Source organism: Manis javanica, chromosome 1 (genome assembly GCF_040802235.1).
Source record: "Manis javanica isolate MJ-LG chromosome 1, MJ_LKY, whole genome shotgun sequence".
In the NCBI taxonomy this organism is placed as follows: Eukaryota; Metazoa; Chordata; class Mammalia; order Pholidota; family Manidae; genus Manis; species Manis javanica.
Window position 1 is genome coordinate 121,524,420 of NC_133156.1, and position 20,034 is coordinate 121,544,453.

The 20,034-nt window shown below is 33.1% G+C and overlaps 1 protein-coding gene across 3 annotated transcripts in view; it reads left to right on the forward strand.

Moving 5' to 3' along the window:
* The window catches only part of NUP155 (nucleoporin 155), a 65,680-nt gene extending 46,204 nt beyond the window's left edge, over positions 1–19,476 (forward strand). For 2 of the 3 annotated variants that reach the window (XM_073236967.1, XM_073236969.1), the window contains 15 exons: positions 161–258; positions 1,067–1,197; positions 3,510–3,701; positions 4,376–4,514; positions 5,214–5,349; positions 6,009–6,162; positions 6,376–6,480; positions 7,103–7,257; positions 9,766–9,895; positions 11,464–11,577; positions 12,280–12,400; positions 12,858–12,968; positions 14,813–14,949; positions 16,206–16,312; positions 16,950–19,476. In XM_073236967.1, the coding sequence (XP_073093068.1) occupies positions 161–258; positions 1,067–1,197; positions 3,510–3,701; positions 4,376–4,514; positions 5,214–5,349; positions 6,009–6,162; positions 6,376–6,480; positions 7,103–7,257; positions 9,766–9,895; positions 11,464–11,577; positions 12,280–12,400; positions 12,858–12,968; positions 14,813–14,949; positions 16,206–16,312; positions 16,950–17,088 (1,969 nt within the window). In that variant the 3' untranslated portion in view covers positions 17,089–19,476. The other variant, XM_073236974.1, reaches the window with a different exon arrangement.
* The last annotated feature ends 558 nt before the right edge of the window (positions 19,477–20,034 follow it).

Genomic DNA, 20,034 nt, shown 5'->3' on the forward strand with positions numbered 1-20,034 from the left:
GTGTTCTAAAATTAGACTATGGTGATAGTTGTACAATCCTATGATTATATTTTTAAAAATTAAGTTATATACTATAAATGTTTGAATTGTATGGTATATGAATTGTGTCTCAATAAAGCTGTTAAAAATACAAATACATATTCTAGAACTTCTATTTCAGTACTACTGCCAAAGTGCCGCAGAGGCTGGTAGGACTTACACGTCCTGAAAATGGAAATGCACAACAAATGCAACAGGAGCTGCAGAGGAAGTTTCATGGTAAATTACCGCTTTTGATCAGTTAAATGTACATGACTCCAGTAAAGAGTTTTATTAGTTGAATAGAAAACAAAGGTTGTGTCTCAAAAAGACCTAGTTTGTAGTAACACAAATATTTTTTATTAAAATAGCATCAATGTGATTAGGAACAGTGGGACAATATAGATATCATATATTTCCATAATGTTTAGCCCATAAGTCTTCCTTTCTTCCATCAGAAAGCATGATACACTTCTTTTTTTAAAGGCTGAATTGATTTTATGACTTGCCAGTGCTTAATCCAGGACTTGAGAAACTCAGTTCTAGAGAAAGCTGACTGCTTTCTGGGAGACCTTTTTTTCAGATATTTATTGTATCATTGTTTTAGTAGCAAAACATTGGAAACAATATAAATGTCCTTCAATTGGAAAATGGACCTAATTGTTGTACATATATTTACTTACATGATGGAACACTCAGCAATTAAAATAAATTCACAGAATTTAGATTTATCAATGTGGATAGCCTGCAGAAATGTAACTGGGTAGAAAAAGCAATGATGTAAGTTGTTTAAAAACAAATATTTTTATGTTTATGTGTGCACACAAACACATGGGAGCGCGCGCGCGCGCACACACACACACAGTGAGAGAATAAAAATGTGAATCCAGCAACTCTTGATCAAATCCTCTGATGAAGTACAGGGTAGAGGAGAACAATAGGGATTTCAATCTTAACTGTAGTTCTTTTTATTTGAGGTAAAGTGGTTGGAAGAACAACTTAACCTGTGTCATTTTATAAACATTCATTAGTTGTATTTTGTAATTAGAGGCTCAACTGAGTGAAAAGATTTCACTTCAGGCAATACAGCAGTTGGTTCGAAAATCATACCAGGCTCTGGCTTTATGGAAACTTCTGTGTGAGCATCAGTTCACTGTCATTGTAGGAGAACTTCAGAAGGTAGGATGTTTTTTCCCCCCTTAAGATCACACTGTTAATACTATGCTTAGTTTGTTTTCTTTGGAGTGAGCTTTAATCTTACACTTGGTTTTGAGAGCAGATTATTTTGACAAGCATGTAGGTTATGATAAAATTAGTGTGTTACAGGAAGATTGTACTCAAGTTGATAACTTGAAGGATCTGCTCTGTCAAAACCACAAGTCTTTATTGCATGTAAGGACTTTATTTTGGTATGTGAATGAAATCTTTACCAAAAATATTTTTAAAAACAGTGAATTGTACCTTTAATGTGGGCTATAGCTCCCTTTGGGAATCTGACCAAACTCTTTCTCCGACCCTCAAAGAATGCATGGAGACACATAAACAGAATTTTTGCATGTAATTTCAAGAGTCCAATGACCTAAAATAAACATTCCTATTTTAAAAGAAGATGGTTTCCATGGTGGGAAATAAATGGCTCATATTTCAGTTTCCTCATTTGAATCCTTTTTAAGGGTAATGATAATTTCCATTCATCTAAAATGTTAGGCATTTCCAGGGAATATATTCCTACCTATTATTTAATTGTGAACATTTCTAAACATGCACAAAAATAGAGAAAATACTACAATTAATCTCTGTGTACACTTTACACATATTCATCATTTTCAAGATTTCACCAACTTTGCTTAATCTATCCCCTTTTTTCTTTTTCATTACTGAATTATTTTAAAGTAGCCCCCCAGAAATCATGTCATCTTATTTCTATGTACTTTAGAATGTATTTCTTTAAAAAGTGGGCATTTCCTTGAATAATAATGTCATTCTCACACTTAGCAACATCAACACTAATTCTTTGGTACCATCTACAGTAATGAAATTTCTGTTTTAAAAATACCTCTTTACAAATTGGTTCATTCAAATCACAATCTAAACAGTTCATTTGCTGAATTTGATTAATTCTCTTAAATCTCTCAATCTAGGGCAATTTTTCCTTCTTTTTTTACTTGCTGTTGCCTTGCAGACACCAAGTCATTTAACTTGTAGAATGTCAAATATTCTGAGGTTGTCTTTGCCTTCCTTCTAGTGAACTGGCTCTCGATTTGTTTCATTATCTGTAAAATAGAAGTGAAGTCTACAGAGGCTTGATCAACTTTGGGTCCAATTATTTGATAAAGAATAGAATACTTCATAGGCAGTGGTTTGTGTGTCACATATTATTTATTAGGAAACAAAAGTTTTAATTTTCGCATTTTTTAGTAATAGCAAGACTCATTGCTGGATTCAGGTGGCACATCCAATCCTATCATTGTGAAATTCTCCATCAAGCTTTCATTATCCATTGATAATCATTACCTGAATCAGTTATTTAAGATTACAAAATAGTCATTTTCTAAATCTAATGTCTCCATTTTATAGTTGTAATTCTATAAAAAACAAAATAAAAACTTTCCCTTATCCTTTAGGACTTGTTACTCTAAAATGTTTAATTCTTGATGTTTAAGTACTAATTTTCAAAGTTAAAAGGCAGTCCCCCAGTTCTTAGCAGTAGTATCTAATGAGTTGTTTTGTTGGTGGTTCTGTTTCTTTTAAGAACATACTTTTTTTCCCTTGTAAAAACTCAAGCAAGTATGTTTAATTATGAAAGCTATTTTTTTTTCCATGCCAGTTAGTAATGATTTTTAGTTTTATTGGGTGGTAAACCTAATGTAAGTAAATTTTTGACCTAGGCATCTTTTTTGTGCTCCATCTTCAAAGCTTCATTCTTTGTGTCATGAATTGTGTGCTCAAGGAATGCAAATTAAATATAAGTCAAAAAAATTGAACATAGATTGGATATTTCCTGAAATTTAGAAAAAAGAAATAGCAGCTAAACCACTAAACAAAATATTTTGCTGTGGTATAAATAATCTCAGTATTTTAGGACTCCATTTTAACAAGCATATGTGTTCAAAATGCAGTGTTAGAAGGCCTTACATAATAGAATTTTAACATTTTTGAGGAAAAATAAATGTACACACAAGATTTTTAATGTAGCTAAAGTGATTGTTGTTTCTTGGTTGTAAGTAAAAGTCAGGAGGCCTGGCTCTAATCTTGGCTCTACCTGGGCTTTACTTTTCTCATTTGTAAAGTGAAAGAGTTGATTAGTCGTAGTGTGGGTTCTTTTCCAACTCTATATGATTCTACAAAAGTTTGCAAAAATTTGTATATTTTCTCTTTTGAATTATAGTCTATTAATGTTTTGGTTAAATTATTAAAGAAATTTCTTTGTGTGGATATTGAATATTCTTGTATTTTTGATAGAAAAAAGAATTTTCTCTTCACACTTCTAGGAATTTCAAGAGCAGTTGAAAATCACCACCTTTAAAGATCTCGTAATCAGGGACAAGGAACTGCCTGGGGCATTAATTGCTTCTCTTATCAACTGCTACATCAGAGATAATGCTGCTGTTGATGGCATCAGTTTACACTTACAGGATATCTGCCCACTTCTGTATAGCACCGATGATGCAGTTTGTTCTAAGGTATGCTTTGTTACCTATTCAGTGTTTCTTATAGGAGGTTTCATGGTATGATGAAAAGCACACTAGAACTGGAATCAAGAATCATCTTCTTTTATTTAATATATGATCTTTGGTAGGTCTCTTAACCTGTTCTGGCTTCAGAATCCTCATCTGTGTAAGGAATGAGTTGGAAAACATCATTTTTTAAGATTCATGTATATTTCAGTTTTTCATTAATAGTCTTTGATAGTATTCCTAGTCCATATTTTTAAAAACAATGGTTAAATATGCCTCCTTAGAAATTAAGAAAAATTACTGAAACTTTAAGGAAGTCTTTAATGAATTAGAGTTAACTGGGCAATTTTTATTTTTCCTTTCCTACAGCTGGAAATAATTTTAAAAATCAGTGTCAACATCAACTGCCTGCTGACCAATAATGTATTCACTAGGCAAGAGATTTACCAGTCAAAAGCTATCTTGCTTAACATGTTTGTGAGAGGAATTAAGAATACCTAGGATTTTTTGGTCAAAAACTTTTCTGACTAAAATTGAAAAGAAGTAAGGTTGTAGACTTGTTTTTATTTTTAATGATAATAAACCAGATGCAAATTTAGACGTGGACTAAAACTTAGTTGACAGCATCATCTATGTGCTTGATTTATATCTTATTAAGTTCTTGTCATCTCTGTTGCCAGGCAAATGAACTTCTCCAGCGTTCCCGACAAGTTCAAAATAAAATTGAAAAGGAAAAGATGTTAAGGGAATCGTTAAAGGAATATCAAAAAATCAGCAATCAAGTGGACCTTTCTAACGTTTGTGCTCAGTATAGACAAGGTGAGAAACAAAATGCTCTTTATATGTTAATCAGAGCACAAATGACTGTGTGAACAAAACATGTTAATGATGAAGAGCCTCTTCCCGGTGGCAAATCTTTCTTCAAGTTCAGTGGCCCCAGTGGTATGACAGAAAATTCATTCCTTATGTGTTTTAGTATTTGGTGACTGCACTGGCCTCTGGCAAAGCTATAATGATATTTTAAATCTTGAAATATGTAACTTTTAATATTGGAATTTCAGTCCTTGTCCATTTAAACCACTACTTGTATTAGATTGCTCTCTGGGTGACATTTATTTTTCAGGTGTTTTAAATTCTTTTGAGTAATTTTTAAAATATTACCTATCTGTGCACCTTTAAATTATTTTAAATCAAACCTAACATAATGTAAATGTAATAACTGTTAGCACACGTACTGCTTTGAATCCCAAGATATTTTTTTCCATCTAAGAACTGAAAACTTCCTTTTTTGTTAAATACGAATTTTTTTTTCCAATGAAGAAAATATATTTAATAGCTACATTTTAGGTGTGTTGGGAACTTGTTCTGTAGTAGATTGATCAGAAACATATGATACTGTCTTCAGGGTGACTAATACACAGTAATGACATAATAACCTTGATTAGTATTTTTATAAGCCACGTAAGAGAAAATGTATCCAGCTTCATAGTAAGCCTTAACTCTGTTCTTTCCCATTAGTGCGTTTTTATGAAGGTGTAGTGGAGCTCTCTCTTACTGCTGCAGAGAAAAAAGATCCTCAGGGTCTTGGGCTTCATTTCTATAAACATGGGGAACCAGAAGAAGACATTGTGGGACTTCAGGCTTTCCAAGAAAGGTGAGTTTTATCACCTTAGCAGGTTGTCAGCTTTATGGATGTAGACTTCTCTGTGTAAAATTTGATTGATGATATTGAAAAAATAATATTTATGTACAAACCTTATAAAATTGAATTATGCCTTCACTTTACAATGTCTTTATCAAAGATGAAATTCTTAGCATGTGGGTAGAATTTTAGTCTGGTGAAAGTTCTTAAGAGCTTACAAAAGTTTCTGAACTTACCTCTGTGTTTTTCCTGAGACTTTTACTAATATCAATTTTAAATGAGCTACCTTGTTGGGAAACAAATCATATCCCCACATCTCCCACCAATGTCTAGTTCTGGGTAAAGATTAGTATTTTATTTTAAAGGGCGATTTTTAGAAGTTTGTAAATTAGTTGAGACTATTAAAAAAGATGTATGTCCATAAAGGAAATATATAACCTATCTAAGATCTATTTCTTGTTAATACATTCATTTGTATGACTTACCCTTTTAAGTTCAACCAAATGGTTCTGAAACCTATTGGAAATGTGTATGATTTGTATTATTTTTATGTGTACATGTATGTATTTCCCAAATGGTCTTCAAATTCCTGTGTATATTTAAATTAGATAAGGTAAATCAAGTAGTGTCTAATTAAATAATGTAATTGCTCCTTTTCCATTCTTTTTCAGATTAAACAGTTACAAGTGTATTACAGATACACTTCAAGAACTGGTAAATCAAAGTAAGGCTGCTCCTCAGTCTCCCAGTGTACCCAAGAAACCTGGGCCTCCCGTGTTGTCATCTGACCCCAATATGCTAAGTAATGAAGAAGCAGGACATCATGTAAGAGACATAGCATATTTTCATTCTGAAAATACATTGGGCTAAGAAGTTCTGTGAGGTAGCAGTGACATAATCATCTTGGGGAAAATAGTAGCTCTTAAAACTTAACCACTTAAGGATTCGTGATGTATTACCAGTTTATAAGGCTGAGGGTCATCATGTCCACAACAGAGCCTTTAACTGTGCTAATTTTTACCATTTTCTTTATTTTAGTTTGAACAAATGCTTAAATTGTCTCAACGATCTAAAGATGAGCTCTTTAGTATTGCTCTTTATAATTGGCTAATACAAGCTGATCTTGCAGATAAGTTGCTTCAGGTAAAAAAAAATTTATTTCAATATTAATTTATACTTTTAAGTAACATAAGTTAATGGATTAAGCATATATATAGTTATAGTAAATTCAGTTTCTCACTCTGTACCTACCATTAGGTGTTAGTGTAGAGCCAAGAAATGTAGTATCTTTTCCTAGTGAGCAAAGTAGACTGTTGCTCTAATTTTCTTGTTTCTTAGAAGCTGATTAAGATTGCTTATATTGTGGGATGGTAATCACTGGATTATGAATTAAGAAACCACAACTTTGTTTTAGCTCTTACATTAAGTCACTGTGTAACTTCACACAGTCCTTTAACTACCCAAAGTCTTAGTGTTCCTCATTCTTAAAATGAATACATGGCATTTGATAATTGCAAGGAAGACTCTGAGCTCAGAGTCTAGGTATCGATAGCTGTGTTCTCAGTTTATTAAAAGATTTGTAATTGGATCACAATAAGTTATATCAGTCTAACGAGAAAAATCATCCTTTTAGTGTGGTTAGATTATAATTTTGCTTATGTATTCCTAAAACAAGGCCTGTAATTGTCTTACAAATGTTGTATTTGCTATGTAAAGAGCAAGTGGGTGGTGAGAAACTGTTTCTGAGTATCTGTACAATTTCCAGATTGCTTCTCCATTTCTGGAGCCACATCTAGTCCGAATGGTCAAAATTGATCAAAACAAAGTCCGCTATATGGATTTACTCTGGAGGTATTATGAGAAGAACAGAAGCTTTAGTAATGCTGCTCGTATCCTGTCCAAATTGTCTGACATGCATAGGTATGGCATACTGTTCTTACTGTAAGAAATGATGGATAACTGAGCTATATATATCTAATTACATTCAGATTTCAGAAGTTAAATAAAACCCTATTCAGGTTATGCATATGTAGAATTTTCATGCTGTTTCTTGGATTTCCTAAAGTTTACAGTTTTCTCTTATTTAGCTTTGTTTTTAGTAATGTGTAGGAGGTAGTAAATACCTAACACCCTTTCTATTCAAGCTATCTTCTAAATCCTTTCCTTTAAAATAAGCAGATTCTTTCCTACCTTTTGTACAAAGGGGAGATTGGTTGAGTTAGGAAGAGGAGGTTATTGAATTAAAGCTGTTATTAAACCAAGTAAATGAGAATGGTCACTTCAAGAGTCCAGATAACGCTAATAACAGGTGTGAGTGTGTGTACGTGCACCTCATACAGGTGTGTTGATTGCCTGTGTGGATCCAAGGCTTTTAGTCTTCTTTCCTTCCTTGGTCATAATAGTCTCTTAAATTTTTAAGTCCTGTCACATACAGCAGATAACATATATAAGTGACTTTAATTTCTTTGTCTTAGGTTTACTTAAGGGAAAGGAAAGAAATTTAAGCTAGTAAAGGCTTAAAAGGCAGTTTCTATTAAAGTCCTTGGTTAATCATAGTTTGTATAATTAAGAATTAACAGCATTATTAAATATTTAATTTGCTATAGCTTTATATTTTAAGGTAATGTAATTCATTCCTTTATCCAGTGGTTGAGTACCTATTATTTACTGTACTCTGCTACAGATACATATGGACTGTACTCTTATTCATGCCTTCAGTATCTCATTTCTGGTTTACTCTTGTCATTCTTAAATAATCCTAGATATCAACCATACAGATTTCATAAGCCATGTTTATTGTGCTGTTTATTGTTTAAAAACTTACAGCAGCTCTTATATGCCCTACCATTAATATTTATTGACCTTTTTATAGCACTTTTATATTCTTATAAAATATTCAGAAATTCTCTTTTAAGAATGCCCATTATCCATATCTACTTTATACATACATATAACCTAATTTCCTCTTCATGTGAGATACCCTGTCTATCCACTCTTTAGCTCTCAGCTTACCATCACTTTCTACAATAAAATGTTTTTCCAACTATTAACAGTACTCTCTCACTACACTCTTTTTGCATATGTAGACTGCACTGAATAAATTGGCAGCTATTAAACAATTTGGAAATGTTACCCACTTGTTGAATGTTTGGCTCAGGTGGGTTTTTCAAGAGATGAGAAGGGAAAGAAAAGAAAACTCTTTAAAAACAGGCTTCTAAATGTACAGTCTTTTATGTATAACCTTAAGAGATGGTCAGTGCTAATTAACTGTCATCCACATTTATACTTTGAAACAGAGAAGGGAGAAGGAATTACTTATTTTTTTAATTTGGTTTCTTTTTGGAAGGGGGAAAAATATAGTAGCCATAGCTACACAGAGAGCCATTTTAAGTAAGATCTTCTCTGAAAGTAAAAGAAAGCCATTTTTTTCAGATTCAAGTTGGAATTAATGGGACTATCAAAAAGTACATTTAATACTTGTTCATCTGAGAGCTTTCCAACAGCTAAATGAGTTAGTGTGTTTGTTTATAATGCCATGTTGCTTTATAATGCTGAAGAGCCAAGTTTGATAGAGTTAAGAGATTAGAAAAGACTAAAGATGGTAACCATAGAAGTGACTGTGTGCTTGGGGCTTTCTGACACTTGTCTGTCAGTCAGCCAGCAAATAGATTTTGAGTGCCAGTGACGTTCAAAGCATGCAGGAAGGAGTAGTAAGAAAACAACATCCCTTTCTCCCACAGAGCTCCCATTCAGTGAGTAAAGACCATAGACAGACAAGTTCAGGTTCTATAAATACAATAAAAATAGGCCTCAAATTGTCATTAAAATTGATTCTCAAATTATAAGAATAGACAGCCATTAAAGAAATGGAGAAAATGATCCAAGCAAAAGAACAGTAGTTTCTGTACTTTATCAGATTCAAGTTTATTGTGTTTAGAGTACAAAAAAGAAAGCCTGTGGTATTGGAGATGGTACAAAAGGGAGTCTGGAAGGAGATGAGGTTTACGGAGTAGGTAAGGGCAGTTGGAGGGTTTTATGAAAGCATGTGACATAATCTGATTTTTGTTATTAAGAGGTCATCCTAGTTGCTATGTGGAAAACAAAATTGTAGTTTTGGCCATGTTAAGGTAGGTAAGGGAAGGATATGAGGAGTCATAAAAATGTTTTCCTTAATTTAATTTTAGAAGAATCCAAGTTCTCATATACTGAACTAAAGTTTTAAATAGGAAGTTATTTTTTGGAGGTAAGCTTAATAAGTATTACTTTAATTTGTTGTCTCTTTAAATTACTAGAAATCCTCTAATAATTTTTTACAAGTTTCAAATGGCCTTTTATGTTCATTTGATATAAAGTAGTGCATCATAATTGATACATTTGTATATAGGATCCTTAAGAATTCATTTAAATAAAAAGATTTTTCCCTTCTAGCACAGAAATTTCACTTCAACAGCGACTAGAGTACATTGCTCGAGCCATTCTTAGTGCTAAAAGCTCCACTGCTATTTCATCAATAGCTGCAGATGGTGAATTCCTTCATGAATTAGAAGAAAAAATGGAAGTAAGTTTTAAAGATATTTAATATTTGTCCATACTAAGTAGTAATCACATGCTATTCACTTTCCCTTATTCTCCTAGTAAATAATAATTCTATAGCAGTCAGCATTCTCATCTTGCCTGCCTGCCTGCCTTCTCTGTCTCACTTTGTAATTAGATATAAATCTTTTAAAAGATTTTAAGGATACAGAACTTGGGTCATAGGACATTGTTGTAAATTAAGTTTTCTCCATGACATTTCTAAAGGTTTTTCCAACTGTTTGAACACCAAGCAGATTATCTCATACTCACCATTTATTATGGAAGCTAGTAAGTAGATATATGAAATAGCATAGGCTAAACTGCCTTAACTAAGAGACCCCAAAATGTATAATGGTCTAAATACAAAAGCTTATTCCTCATTCATGAAAATCCGGACTGGGTGTACCCGATTGAAGATGGCTTTCTTCCACTTGGGTGAATTCTGATCCAAGTCTATGTTCTGGCTCTACTATTCCCTGTAGCCTTATCTTTGTCTTCATTCAGAGGGAGGAAGGGAAAAAAAGCACATAAAAAGTGCATTCACTCTCTTAAAAACCTCAGCTGTAAAGTGACATACTTTACTTCCACTCACATTCCTTTGAAGAGAACTTAGTCTTTTGGCCGTATCTTCCTGCAAAGGAGGCTAAGTATAGCCAGGCATTGTCTGGCTAGTCATAGGGAGAATGGGTGTCAGTGAGTAGCAAAGGCTGTGTACCTCAATATACTTCCTGTGAATCTTTCATGTTATGCAGAGTTGCTAGTCTGTTATGATGGAAATTGTTATTTATACATTTTTATTGAAGTATAATTGATACATAACATATTAGTTTCAGGTGTATAGTACAGTGATTTGATACTTGTACATATTAAGAAAGGATCACCACAATAAATAGTTAACATCTGCCACCCTACATAATTAGAAAATTTTTTTTCTCGAGATGAGATCTTGTTTAAGATCTCCCTACTTTCTTTGCCACTTTCAGATATGCAGTATAGTATTGTTAACTATAGCCAGTATGCTGTTATTTATACATAATTTTTATTTTAACAACCTTAAACTTAAATACTAGGAGTTACTCCCTCAAGTACCTATTGACTTATTTTTTCCCTTTTTTTTAAATTGAATTATAGTTGATACACCATCTTATATTGGTTTCAAGTATACAACACAGTGGTTCAACAGTTACGCATATTATTAAACTCTCACCCCAACTAATGCAGTTACTATCTGTTAACATATAAAAATGGTAAAGAATCATTGACTGTATGCTCCATGCTCTACTTCCATCCCCGTGACTGACTTATATTATGATTGAGAATTTTTGTGCCCCTTTATCACCCTCATGCTCACCCTCTCCACCCACCCATCCACCCAACCATGCCCTGCCCCTATGGTAACCCACCAGTCACTTCTCAGTATCTGTGAGTCTACTGCTATTTTGTTCATTTTGTTTTGTTTTGTTTTTAGAATCCATAAATAAATGAAATCATGTAAGTACTCATTGATTTATTATAAAAAAGTTAAGACTTGCTTTTTTCTATCCAAACTAGGTTGCTAGGATCCAACTCCAGATACAAGAGACACTACAAAGGCAATATTCCCATCATTCCTCTGTACAGGATGCCATTTCTCAGCTGGATTCTGAATTAATGGACATAACTAAGGTAATAAAAAAGCAAGTGAAGTTCTTACAGCTATCACCTAAGATCTGTAAATTCCTTGTTTCTTTTGCCTTTTACTTAGTGTTTCATGGGAAGGATCAACTGACCTCCACAAAATAAGATAAGTCATCTTTGAGAGCATGTCGCTGGGCTGACAAATCATCTGTGATATCTAACTCTTAAAAAGAGTTAAGTTGCTCTTTCCAAGCCAGTTTCTATCAAGAATATGTCAGCTTCACAGGGGGCTTCCTTAAAACTCCTGCCATCTATTTTATTGCCTTGCTTATTATATTGAAAAAGTAACTTACCTTTGCATAATTCTCCAGGCAGCTCCCACTGTGTACCCTTCTGAGCAGTTCCTTTTCCAATTATTCTTGAACATTCTATTAAGATTTGTCAGTATTTCAGTGATTCTTCAAACTCTAGTTTAGACAACACTACTTCTAAAAGAAATGTCGTTGCAGCATCTCCTTCCCTGCCAAGGGGAAAAAAGGTGTACATATTGAAATCTGTTTAAATGTATTTACCATCCATTCACCGTTCTGCATCTGGAGTATAACCAGCTATGTCATCACATCTTGATGTCATATTTCAGAACTTCAGATTAAATCTTTGGTTATTTTTAACTTTCAGGTAGTGCTTCACTATTAACTTCTGAATGCTGATCTCTGGTTGTATATATAATGTTGGCATTTTCTCTCACAGCTTTATGGGGAATTTGCTGACCCATTTAAACTTGCAGAGTGTAAACTTGCAATAATTCATTGTGCTGGTTATTCAGACCCTATATTGGTGCAGACACTTTGGCAAGATGTCATAGAAAAAGGTAAGTGTTCACTTACAGGTATATTAGCAAACATTGTTTAGTGACTTGGTAGAGGGATGCAAGCTACTGGTGGCTCATATACCTGGGTCTATGAAAATGTTATATACCTAAGTAGGGGTAAGTGGAGGATACCTGGATATGGTAGAGGGTGCTCCTCTAGAAAATTATCCCAGTGAATATAGGAGAGGACTTGCAGAGAAAAGGATATGTCATTTTTGTGGTTTGCACAGCTTAATAAGGACTTACGAGACACTTCCCTTATAATCTAATAAACAGTGACAAGAGTATATCGATCACTAGAAGAAACACAGAATCTGCTTACTATATTAATGTGAATATTTTCATTTTGTACAACTATAAATAATGGTATTTTTACCTTAAAACAGAATAAAATAGTCAGTTGAAACATTTCACATTAGAAACTGTTTGTGTTTCTAATGTCATGTCTTCTTTGCAGAATTGAATGAAAGTGTGTCACTGAGCTCCCCAGATAGAATGAATGCTCTTAGTCTCAAGATTGTACTCCTTGGCAAAATTTATGCTGGCATGCCTCGCTTCTTTCCTTTAGGTGAGCATTAACCTTACATGCCTGTCATGTTTTGTTTTGTTTGATGATTTTCTTCATTGATGTGGAAAAAGGATGCTCTTGGGAGCGAATCATTTATTTGCTGCTATCTAACTCAACAGCTTAATTCTACCTTTTCAGAAAGAAAGGCCTCCAAAGAATAGCAGAATTTATTGATGAGTAGTTGAGTATGAAACTTTCTTTGATCTTCCAAACATATAAATATATATCTTGGGATAGTGCTGACTAACAGACTATAGTAATTATATTGTTAGTAACCCTATACAAGTTTGTAAAGAGAAAAGAAAAATGGCTGGTGTTTTTCTTCATGGGTAATCAATACATGATTGATTGAGCTGCTGTTTGTTATATTGAGGACATATTTTTCTTTCTTAACAAAATATGCTGACTAATTGTTATGTAAGTGACTATTATGAGCCACTTGCCAACTTACAATGTTTTCTTCAGTTACAAAATAATGGAATTAAAATAAGTATATACGTAAAATAGAATGTTAAGTATTTTGTGATTTTGGAAAATGTTGAGAAACATGAAAGTATTCACCACACAGCATTAATTTGTGTTGTTTTAAATGAGGTTGCAGACTTGTTTATAGACCATTTCTCATTTAGAATTTATCCCCTGGGCATGGTAAGAGATAATTAAAATCATACCCTTATTTCTTGTAAGTATAGTATTAAGTGTGTGAAACTTGACAGTTTTGAGAATGAAAAGGCCATGTAATATACAGTCCCTTTTGAGGGCATTGTGCTTTGACTTAGATTTTAATTTTTGAGCCCAATAAAATTTAGAGGAGAACAGGCCTTCCTTTTTCTGTCAGTCTCTTAATGGCAAGCAAGCTTCAGGGGACTTCAAACTAGAACAAGTTCAGAGTTTTTAGAATTTTTTTTACCCATCCAGAGTCTTTGTATGGTGAATTCTAGGGTAGAGGCAGGTTCAGTATTATTTTTTTTCAGTGATTCCTCTTGTCTGTGGATATTCACATTGTTAGTCTAAGGATTCAGGTATCAAAAATAAGAACTTGATTATTACTGTTATCTTATTCATTATGACAGGTAATAAGTGAGAATGGGGTCATAATTAGAACCATCAAAATAAATAACATTAATGGGAGGAACATTTAAAAACATACTAATATTTCTAAAATCAGGGTGCAATACCCTTTTTTCCTGAAAAGCTATTAATGGAGGATATAGTATATCAAGATACTAAATATTATGAGTGGGTGTTCTCCTATAGTAGGATTGAAAACAGTATTTTCTTCTTGTATTTCTGTATTTTCCAAATTCACTAAAATGTAGGGTTTTTTATAATAGCTTAAAGGGTATAATTCAGTGGTTTTAGCATATTCAAAGAGTTGTGCAACCATCACAATTAAATTTAGACCAGTTTCATCGCCTTGACGAAAAAACCACATACCTATTAGCAGTCACTCCCCACCCACTTCTTCCTTCCCTCCCTCTGTAGGCACCACTGATCTACTTTCTATCTCTATAGATTTGCCTATTCTGGTGTATGATTTTTATTTTAAAATTTCTTTTGAAAATTATTTTTTAAAAGATTACCCTATGAAACTGCTCAGTTGTAAATAAGTCTGCTTTTTAACATCAAGGGTTAGCAGTGCTACAACAATGACCCAATAGAAATTATGTGAGGTGTGTGTGCTCACCAATCTTATTGTGGTAAGCATCTCACAGTATATACCTGTAGCAAATCATCACATTGTACACCTGAAACTTATGTAGTGTTATAGGTTAATTATGTCTTGATAAAGCTGGGGGAGAAAAAGCTAACAATCCTAATTTCTGTTCTTTCTCTCTCCCCAGATTTTATTGTGCAGTTCTTAGAACAGCAAGTTTGTACTTTGAACTGGGATGTGGGGTTTGTAATACAGACAATGAATGAAATTGGAGTGCCGTTACCTAGACTACTAGAAGTATATGATCATTTGTTCAAGTCACGGGTAAGGAATATAGTAAATAAAATAAGATTAATTTATTTGGTTTAAGCTATCTACCTTTTTCTAGATAAAGGAATATTTGGATCACATGCTTATAACTAGTTCAGCATCTAATACGGTTGCATCAGAAATGTGCTTCATTGGTTGAGTGTCAGAAATTATCATACTTTGGACTTTTAAAGTCAACAATGAGAGTTTGCTTTGCTGCATAATGTGGTAAATATCAAACATTTTTTAATCTTAATTAACATAGGTATATATGCTTTACTCTTGGAACAGACTAAACACATTAAAGGACCATTTACTTTGAAAGAACAAAATAATAGTGTATTTATTCACTAAATATGTCTAAAATATCCTTATGTAAAATAACCTCATTGAAGTATCAATGCTTAAAGATCTTTCTCACCACACACACACAAAAAAATTTTAAACTATGTGTGGTGATGGAGGATAAGTAGACTTTCTAAGGTTATCATTTCATGGTGTATATAAATAGTGAATCATTATGTTAAACACCTGAAACTAGTACAGGTGTTATATGTCAGTTATACCTCAATTTAAAAAAATGTTTCTCACCGTATTGAACCCTATCAGACTACGTATTTTGTAATTTTTTTGTCCTAAAAGATGCAAATGAAATCTTGTTAAACTAGATCACATCCTTTTTGGTAGAATCATCAAAACATTCATACAATACTTTACAAGGCACTTATATGTGTCACTTAAGCCTTGTAAAGAACTTACCATGGAATTGAGCAACTGATAGTAACCCCATTTAACTTTTACATCTGACAAGGGCAGAGATATTTTAAACAACCTGCTCAAGCCAACATGGCTAGTAACTCGTAAAGCCAGAGCCAAAATTAAGATTCTTTGACCACTGGTTTTACAATATCTCTTATTTACAGTATCAGAGTAAATCTGTTTACATTTAAAGAAAAAGTGTTGTCACTATCGATAGGAAGAAATGGATTTTTTTCTCTTACCTCAGGTTCCTAAATAGGAAATTTACATTCTCTTCAAAGTGGATTGATACTTCAAATATTCTTTCTAAATAACATCAACTGCAGTTTTCAGTGTTGTTCAAATATTAACCATAACCAGATTTATAATTTAATAATTCTGTAGTATTAAATGCTTATTCTGATACCGGTAAATTTTGCCTTGGGTTCTGATGATTGTTTTAACTAACAAATGGTTGAAATATCAGTCAATACAGTTTGCCTTACAACTCATGATGTATATTTTCTTCATAGGATCCATTCTGGAACAGAATGAAGAAGCCACTCCACCTTTTGGATTGTATACATGTACTATTAACAAGATATGTTGAGAATCCTAACCAAGTTTTAAATTGTGAGAGGTAACTGAATTAGAGCAAAATCTTTAAATGCTTCTAATAAATAAAGGGTAATGAAATAGGAAGAATAGGAAAAGATATGGAGATTATAAAGAAGTGTAAGAGTATATCAACTATATTCCAATTTTTTTTTTTTAAGTAAAGGAGATTTAAGCTCTTGTAGAATTTAACAATAATTGTTTGAATATCAGTCAGCATTTATGAAAGGTTAGGGTTTTTTCCATTTTTCAACCTTTGTCCTAAATGCTTTCTACAAGTGAAAGGATGTAATTTATAAATTACTTCTAAACTCTTTTGCTTTGAATTAGTGACATAGGACAGTTCAGTTACATCTTTGAGATACTATGTACCATTTCAAGATATATTTGTTTGAAAGGGCCAAAAGAAATGTAAATAGTATTTAAGGAGTCATCTCTTACTGCTTTCTCATAATAATCTTCAAAAGGAAAATGGTGATTATGTGGTAATTCACCTACCCTCTAAGTTTTCTTCTGTGTTTTCATATATTTGCCACTTGCTTAATCACATGATCCTTGCTTTTTTGTGGGACTATAAGGTTAACAGAAGTTGGCAGGATGTCCTGTAGGAGGAAACACTTCAAAATGTATAGATTGTTGATCAGGTGTCTTTTCCTTTACAGGAGAAGATTTACAAATCTCTGCCTGGATGCTGTTTGTACTTACCTGGTTGAACTCCAGTCTATGAGCTCTTCACTAGCAGTACAAGCCATCACAGGAAATTTTAAATCTCTTCAGGCTAAACTAGAACGGCTTCATTAATTATTGTAATGTATTTTTCATCTGTGCATTTTGACCTGTAAAATAAAAACTCAGCTGGGTCCAGATACAGGTGCTCTAAATCTAAAAATTTAAGGAAGTTTTAATAGAATTATGTTTTTAATAAGTGGCTAATATCTACAAACAGTACATTTGCCAAGTGAATCTTTTTTACTACTACTATTTTGGTTTTTTTAGTAATTAGTTTAAAAAATAACAAATAATATTATTTATGATGCAGGATAAAAGATATTTAGAAACTCTTTTATTTTGAATTTTACCGCAGCAGAAATTTTGAATTTATATTATTCATTTTCAATTTAGTCCAAACATATTGATAACAAAACTTAAATCGTCTAGCCAAGCAGATCCATTGCCATAATACCAGATTCAACAGTAATCTTTAAGTAGGCAAATAAACACTGTGTCTTTTTTAAAAATGTCTAGGTTTTCAATTCATTCTTGAAAAGAAAGTTCTTCTGATTACTAATTTTGTCAGTTACTATCCTTGAAGATTAATATGTACCTGGTTGTTTTTAGAGCAGGTGATAAACTTATAAGTAATGTTTTACTTCCTAAAAACCTGTACAGGGAGATACTGTTTTCTCTTAGCATCTACCTAGCTCTTTGGCCTTGTGACTGCAGATTCCATTAGAGCAGTGGTCCCCAAAGCGTGCGCACCAGCCCAGCGTATCAGCATTACGTGGGGATTTGCTCCCCATCTGATTTCTCCCCTCCCTCCCTCATCAGTAACCACAACACAAAGTTGTACTCAAGGTGCACACTATACAAAGCAAAATCATTGGTAATTTAGTTTTTAGTGTTCAAAAAAACTGTAATAACTAAACCAAGTGCCCCAAAGTCATGGCAACAGTGAGGGAAGAGAAGAGTGTGAATGACCAGGGCTAACAAAAAAGCAAGAACATGGACTGCTTTCTTCTCACCTTTTAAGCTTATCAAGAAAAATTGCTGCCTGCCTATAGTCACTCTTGCATGTCTGACAATTTTTCAAATACATTTTGAAAATATTTTTCCTACTTTTATGTTTTCGCAAGACCATGGTTGCCCTTTACATGTTTATATATAATCTTTTGAATTAAAGTATTTAATAGAATGTCAAAATAACATTCATTAGATATCACTACCTCATATTTTCCAGCTTTTCAATTCCTTAAGTTTAGTTTTTTTGAATATATAAAATGAATGTACACCATGTATTGTTAATTCTGTAAATTTAAAATTCTGTCATGTCTGCTTAAAATGAAAGTTTTCCTTAAATACTGTAATTTAACCATGACTTCAGTTCTTCTAGATTTATGCACATATATATATGTTTTAAGCAGTTACATAGAAGCACATTAATATGTATGTTAAAGATACTCAGCTCAGAATACTGAAGCTACATCTTTCAAAAGGGCTGTAGGCTGTGTGGCTAAATGTTCCTTAGGAGTCAGAAACCTGAACTCTGTCCATTTTATTCACATAGCACCTTTTGAGAGGGTTAAGAATTTCAGCCACACAGCATATGTTTTCAGTGTCTTGGAGAGTAAGAGCTAAGATAAATTAGGTCCCCTCCTTCATAACAGTGTTTCTAAAACTTAAACATTCCTAAGAATCACCAGGATAGCCTGTTGAAACAGATGTTCCACCTCCAAAGTGATATGGATACTGGTGGTCAGTAAGTCAAACTTGGAGTAACATTGTTCTCTAGCACATTTATCTACTGCATTAGTATACTTCGTACTTGGTGTTCACTCAACACATTTCTTTATAGTGACTTATATAGGCAACAAATAATAAACAGAACATTGTTTATGAAATAGTGCATTCATTATAGACGGGTCACTGAAGGTCTTGATTGTAACATATTTCTGCATTAGGTAGATCATTTAAGTAAGGCAAAATGGTTAGGAAAGAAGAGAAAAATCTGTTTTGAGTATGCAAGGTATGGGATATTGACCCTGAAAAGCATGTGATACATGTTCAGCATTTCTCTAGTAAGATACCTGAATTACTAGCGACTTATTCATTGAACACCTCTCTACTAGCCACATAAACTTCCTCTACTTTGTTTTATAGTTAATCACATCTCATGACTCACAGATCACTCATTCCTTCTCAGTATACTTCCCACTTCCACCTTTATCATAGTCATATCAAGGAAATGGAGAACTAGAACATTGAATATAAAGGTTTTAAAGGAGCACAGTTTCCTTTCATATGTATTTTCCTTGTAAGGAGATTGGACCTAATGACTTTAAATCCAAAAATTTGTAAGAACTAATATAATCAATTTCTTATTCAGTTTGTCCTGTTCAAATATTAAAGTAGTTACAGTGCTATTTTTACTTCCTTATTTCAAATAAATATAATTTCTACTGCATTATAGCATGTTTGAAATCAAACATTTGTTTTAAAAGTCATGCTTTTTGCATGTGGCAGCTCCTGTTAGCAGGAAAACTAATGCTTTTTAAGGTTAATCAGTTAGCCATGTGGGAGCTAGGATTATATCTCCAGCCCACACTGGACTGTCTACCTGTATAATGAACATTTCTACTTGGATGCCCTCCAAGTCTCTGTCAAAATGTGACCAAATCTCTAGTCTTTACTCTACCTGCCCTTTGCCCGCTCCTGTTCTTCCTCCTTTATTTTCTACCTCAGTCTTTATCATCTAATTATTCAAATTGGAAATGTGGGTATCGTTATTAAGTTCTTACCTCTCCCTCCAAATCCATTCAGTCACCAATTTCTAATCAAATCTGTTTTCTTAATATCCACCATTTCTGTCCAATTATCTCACTATTCTAGGTTTTTAGAGTGTAATCAGATGACTGTATTTCACTTAGATGCCTACAGTAGCATGTAAGTGGTCTTCCAGCCTCTAATTTGACCCCTTTCATTTCTTTCTCCACACTAAGTTCAGAGTGGTCTTTAAAAAATGCAAACCTA